General features: G+C 41.4%; 1 protein-coding gene across 1 annotated transcript; it reads left to right on the top strand.

Moving 5' to 3' along the window:
- The first annotated feature begins 3,845 nt into the window (after positions 1-3,845).
- Positions 3,846-4,556, top strand: LOC123173049 (probable LRR receptor-like serine/threonine-protein kinase At3g47570). The gene is made up of 2 exons (XM_044589886.1): positions 3,846-3,963; positions 4,174-4,556. Exons 1-2 carry the CDS (start codon positions 3,846-3,848, stop codon positions 4,554-4,556), a joined length of 501 nt encoding a protein of 166 aa, XP_044445821.1.
- The last annotated feature ends 1,947 nt before the right edge of the window (positions 4,557-6,503 follow it).

Genomic DNA, 6,503 nt, shown 5'->3' with positions numbered 1-6,503 from the left:
AGGATAACTTTGACCGCTGTCCAGTGATCCACTCTAGATCACCATTGTACCCCCTTGCTAGACTCATGGCAAGGCACACAACAGGCCTGGTACGCAGCATGGCATACTTTATAGAACCTATGGCTCAGGCATAGGGAATGACTTTCATTCTCTCTCTATCTTCTGCCGTGGTCGGGCTTTGAGTCTTACTCAACTTCACACCTTGTAACACAGGGAAGAACCCTTTCTTTGGCTTATCCATTTTGAACTTCTTCAATACTTTTTCAAGGTATGTGCTTTGTGAAAGTCCTATATTAAGTGTCTCGATCTATCCCTATAGATCTTGATGCCATATATATAAGCAGCTTCACCGAGGTCTTTCATTGAAAAATTCTTATTCAAGTATCCTTTTATGCTATCCAGAAATTCTATATCATTTCCAACCAGCAATATGTCATCCACATATAATATCAGAAATGCTACAGATCTCCCACTCACTTTCTTGTAAATACAGTCTTCTCTGTAAGTCTATATAAAACTATATGCTTTGATCACATCATCAAAGCGTATATTCCAACTCTGAGATGCTTGCACCAGTCCATAGATGGATCGCTGGAGCTTGCACACTTTGTTAGAACCTTTAGGATCGACAAAACCTTCTGGTTGCAACATATACAACTCTTCTTTAAGAAACCCGTTAAGGAATGCAGTTTTGACGTCCATTTGCCAGATTTCACAATCATAAAATGCGGCAATTGCTAACATGATTCGGACAGACTTAAGCATCACTACGGGTGAGAAAGTCTCATTATAGTCAACTTCTTGAACTTGTCGAAAACCTTTTGCCACAAGTCGAGCTTTGTAGATAGTGATATTACCATCAGCGTCCGTCTTCTTCTTGAAGATCCATTTATTCTCAATGGCGCACTTGACAAACTGCACACGCCTCCGTTACGTTGATCTTCAGGGCAACATGCTCGGTGGCGTGTTGCCGAGCTCTGTTTCCAATCTATCAGCACATCTAGAAATCCTTTACGTTGGATTCAATGAGATTACTTGAACAATACCACATGACATTACTGAACTTGTTGGGTTAAGTCTGTTGCAGCTCTCTAATAACCATTTTACCGGTGAATTGCCTGGCAGCATTGGACGCCTAAATCTGCTAGAGGCCTTAGGGTTTGAAAATAACCGACTGAAAGGGTCCCTGCCATTTTCCCTTGGGAACTTGACGTGGCTAGCAAGTCTTTACGCAGAGGGCGACAACTTTGAGGGGCGTCTTCCAACAAGCCTAGGGAGCCTCCAGGAGATTACTACAGGCAATTTTTCAAACAATATGTTCACAGGTCCATTGCCTAAAGAGATCTTTTACCTATCTTCCCTGACAAACGCCCTGGATTTGTTAGATAATTATTTTGTTGGTACACTTCCACCAGAAGTTGGCCTCCTCACAAAAGTTGCATACATGTACATCTCCAACAATAACCTGTCAGGGCCCCTGCCCGATGCACTGAGCAGTTGCCAAAGCTTGATACACCTCCGGTTGGACCATAACTCCATCAATAGTAGCATTCCTGCTTCTGTGAGCAAAATGCAAGGCTTGATATTGCTAAACCTTACCAAAAACACACTCTATGGTATGATTCCTCGAGAGCTAGGACTCATGGATGGCATTCAAGAATTGCATCTCGCACACAACAACCTGTCTGGTCATATCACTGAAAGCTTTGGGAACATGACATCGTTGTACCGGTTTGACCTGTCTTTCAACCGGCTTGACGACAGAGTTCCATCACAGGGTGTGTTCAGTAACGTGACGAGGTTTTCCTTTGAAGGGAACTCGGCCCTCTGTGGTGGCGTCTCAGAATTATATTTGCCCCTATGCCCGCCGGAATCCATGGAACATGGTCTAAGGAAACGTCATTTTCTGATGAAAGTAGTTATTCCAATTGTTGCTGGCATCATTATATGCTCGAGTTTGATTCTTGTTTTCTTCACAATAAGAAAGAAACCAAAAGCACAATCTGCAACCACGAGGGGATTCCAATTGGCAGATGACAATTATCCTAGAGTTTCTTATGCTGAATTGTTCCAAGGAACAAATTGCTTTGCCACAGACAATTTGATTGGTAGAGGAAGGTATGATTCTGTGTATAAGTGCGGTTTGCTACTAAAGAATATGATGTCCACAGTTGCTATGAAGGTTTTTGATCTTCAACAATCTGGCTCCTCCAGAAGCTTTCTAGCTGAGTGTGAGGCACTTCGCAAGATATGCCATCATAATTTGATCAGTGTCATCACTTGCTGCTCAAGCTTAGACTCAAACCAAAACGACTTCAAAGCCATTGTGTTTGAGTTCATGCCTAATGGGAGCCTAGATAAGTCACTAGTAGAAAACAGGGCTTTGGTTCGGCCAGAAAAGAGCATTAATCCCGGTTGCATTACGAACTGGGACTAATGTGAGCATTAGTCCCGGTTGGTGCCACGAACCGGGACTAAAGGGTGCGATGCCCATTAGTACCGGTTCGTGGCACCAACCGGTACTAAAGGTTAGACCTTTAGTCCCGGTTCGAGCCACCAACCGGTACTAATGGGGTTTGAGGCATTAGTACCGGTTCATGGCATGAACCGGTACTAAAGGTCCCATTTTCAAACTCTACCCCCCCTGTGGATCGCCTTTTCAGTTTTGTAAAAAGCAAAAGAAAATGATAAAAACTTCAAAAATTAAAATCCTTCCAGATATAGTTATGTTACTACATGTACTAGTTAGGAAATTTAAAAACTTAAATTTGGACATGTTTTGCAAAAAGTGTAGGGAAAATGTAAAATGGCTATAACTTTTGCATACGATGTCAGAAAAAAACGTATAATATATCAAAATGTTCAGCACGAAAATCCGCATCCGATTTTGGCGGCCTACGACCTGTTTGCAAATTTTTAGAATCCTCAAATTCTAAAAGGAAAAAAAGTTATGCTCAAATTTCTGTTTTTTTGACTTTTTGTTAAATCTGGTCAAACTATGGTCAAACTACTTATTCAAGAAGTATTAGTGTTACTAAATAATTATTCAAGAATATTAGTGTTACTAAATAATTATTTCAGTTTTTTTGAATTTTGGTCAAATCTGGTCAAACTGTGGTCAAACTGTGGTCAAACTAATTATTCAAGAAATATTAGTGTTACTAAATAATTATTTCAGTTTTTTTGAATTTTGGTCAAATCTGGTCAAACTATGGTCAAACTATGGTCAAACTACTTATTCAAGAAATATTAGTATTACTAAATAATTATTGTTTTTTAGAACAATAGTTTCAAACTCAAACAGTGAAATGTGTGACTTCATGCTCAAGCTAAATTCCTGAGGGTTAATAGGATTGACATCTTACTATTGTCAGGAAAACAACAAGTGCAGACTTGGAAACGAGGGAGAATAGAACCCGGAAGTTAAGCGTGCTCAGGCTGGAGTAGTGAGAGGATGGGTGACCGTCCGGGAAGTTAGATGATTTGGAATGATAAGGGGTGATTATAGATTAGAGGTTAAAGTGAACAGTGATGAGGGGTGATTAGAGGTTAAAATAATTCAGAAATTTTAAAATAAAACAAAATCATAAAATTTCCTTTAGTACCGGTTGGTGTTACCAACCGGGACTAAAGGTGGACCTCCAGGCAGCGGCCACGTGGAGGGCCTTTAGTCCCGGTTCGTGTAAGAACCGGGACTAAAGGGGGAGGCCTTAGTAACGACCCTTTAGTCCCGGTTCCAGAACCGGGACTAAAGGCCCTTATGAACCGGGACTAAAGGCCCCTTTTCTACTAGTGAGTGGCTGCATCCAGATGTACCTACATCGCAACAACTGCAAGGCTTGACAATGGTGCAGAGGTTAAATATTGCCGTTGATGTTGCTGATGCACTAGATTACTTGCACAACTGCGAACCTCCAGTTGTTCACTGTGATTTGAAGCCAAGCAACATTCTTCCTTTGATACGTATTTAGTTGCTCACATTGGGGACTTTGGCCTTGCAAAGATTCTTTCGGATCCAGAAGGGGAGAGACCAATCAATTCAAAGAGCTCTATCGAAATAAGAGGAACAATTGGATATCTTGCTCTAGGTAGCTCAAAATTTCTTTAAACAGTTCTACTCTCATAACAGAATTTTTGAATGTCAAATCATGATGTTTTGTGTATGCAATGTAGAATATGGCGAAGGTAGTCAAGTTTCTCCATCTGGAGATGTATACAGCTTTGGAAGTGTCATCCTTGAGTTGTTTACAGGCATGGAGCCAACTCATGACATGTTCAGAGACGGGTTGACCTTGCAAAAACATGCCGAGAATGCATTTCCAGATAAGCTAATGGAGATTGTTGATCCTGTCTTACCATCCATTGAAGAAAAATATGGGAGTAGTTTGCAGAATCAAAGCAACAGAATGGAGGATATCTGCAACACCATATTCTCTATCATAGAAGTTGCGCTATCGTGCTGCAAGCAAGCACCAACAGAGAGGATGTGCACGAGAGATGCAGCAGCTGGGATGCGCAAGATAAGGGATAGCCATGTTAGAAAGAGTACAAGATGAGCAAGTCATAGTTAGCTCTTTAGATACATACTTGTATAAACCATGCATTAAGATAGCGAATGGTTGGCAATACACCATTTTAGCTCAAAAGAATAATATTGTTGGCTTATATTCGACAAAACCTATTTACACACCTAGGAATTCCAGACATGGGAGCAAGAACGAACTGTAGTGCAACATATGGAATTTCTGGAAGTATATGTAAAGTAATGTTGTACTAAATCAGGAATATATATCAATTTTATCCATACATTTTGAGTAGTAACATTTATTTATTTGTTTTGTATTATGGGGGTATGCATTAGGTAATGCGATGCTGCACATTTACCCTTGATTTCTTCGAATTGAGAGTCCAAATGGGTGACTACTATGCCAGAAGGAGATATTTGGCTTGATCATGGAGTATTGTGCAGATTATCCGTCACAAAACATGTCCAGTTTTCACATACCAAGAAAGATCAAAGGAAAAGTTACTGAAATCAAGCACGACATGCTACAACTGTTTGTAGAACACTGATGTTTTCCTTAGAAACAACGAGTACAACTTAGGTGAACATGCACGCGCACCGCCGCTACATGCACGCACTGACCTAACACCTACTACAAGCCGAAGTTGCGGAGCTACAAGAGCGATGAACTCACCATCCACTAAAGTAATAACGCACTTAGCCATTCATTATAAAACACTAAAGTTCTTCGCAATATTTTTATTTTATGCTTAATAGTAAAAGCAATGTTCAAACTTCAAAGTACCCACTGCATTATCTGTTGGGAAACGTAGTAGAAAATAAAAATTCCGTACCTAGGTACAAACCAAGGATCACTATGAGGATGCAAAGAGGTTCATATCTGATCTTTACCAACTAACACAGGAGAGGGAAGAGATGGTGAAGACCATTGGTGCAGATTCCCGCAACTATACGATTAAACTCCCAACCGCGAGAATTTTCTCACTCGAACGAGGATCAAAGTGATGATCCCTTTGCCGGTATCGACGCCATACGAGATCATCAATCCAGCAAAGCTTCGCCGTCCAGAATGAATCGACACGGAGAACTAGAGGTAGCGTCGGAGCAGGCCTACGGCGGAGGAAACTTTTCCCGTGAGAGAGAGAGAGAAAGAGAGAGGGGGTAACCAGCAAGCACAATCAGGGCTGCCCCTCACATATATATAGGCGCTGGGGGAGGGGGTCCTCCTCTTAGGGCCGCTGCACCTAGGGGTGTGCCCCCTCCCAAAACCCTGGCCACCACCAAGTGGCTTGGCCCCCAAGGCAAATTAAAGGGGGCGCCCCATGATGTCTACTACACAACCTTCTTCTTGTAGACGTTGTTGGGCCTCCAAGTACAGAGGTTTGTAGGACAGTACCAAATTTCCCTCAAGTGGATGACCTAAGGTTTATCAATCCGTGGGAGGCGTAGGATGAAGATGGTCTCTCTCAAGCAACCTTGCAACCAAATAACAAAGAGTCTCTTGTGTCCCCAACACACCCAATACAATGGTAAATTGTATAGGTGCACTAATTCGGCGAAGAGATGGTGATACAAGTGCAATATGGATGGTAGATATAGGTTTTCGTAATCTGAAAATATAAAAACAGCAAGGTAACAAGTGGTAAAAGTGAGCGTAAACGGTATTGAAATGCTAGGAAACAAGGCCTAGGTTTCATACTTTCACTAGTGCAAGTTCTCTCAACAATAATAACATAATTGGATCATATAACTATCCCTCAACATGCAACAAAGAGTCACTCCAAAGTCACTAATAGCGGAGAACAAACGAAGAGATTATGGTAGGGTACGAAACCACCTCAAGAGTCTGTAGTAAAATAACACGAAGCTATTCTTTCCGTTCGATCTATCATAGAGTTCGTACTAGAATAACACCTTAAGACACAAATCAACCAAAACCCTAATGTCACCTAGATACTCCAATGTCACCTCAAGTATC

This window comes from Triticum aestivum, chromosome 1D (genome assembly GCF_018294505.1).
Source record: "Triticum aestivum cultivar Chinese Spring chromosome 1D, IWGSC CS RefSeq v2.1, whole genome shotgun sequence".
NCBI classification, from domain to species: Eukaryota; Viridiplantae; Streptophyta; class Magnoliopsida; order Poales; family Poaceae; genus Triticum; species Triticum aestivum.
The sequence above is the reverse complement of the archived record's forward strand: the minus strand, read 5'-3'. Positions and strand labels throughout refer to the sequence as shown.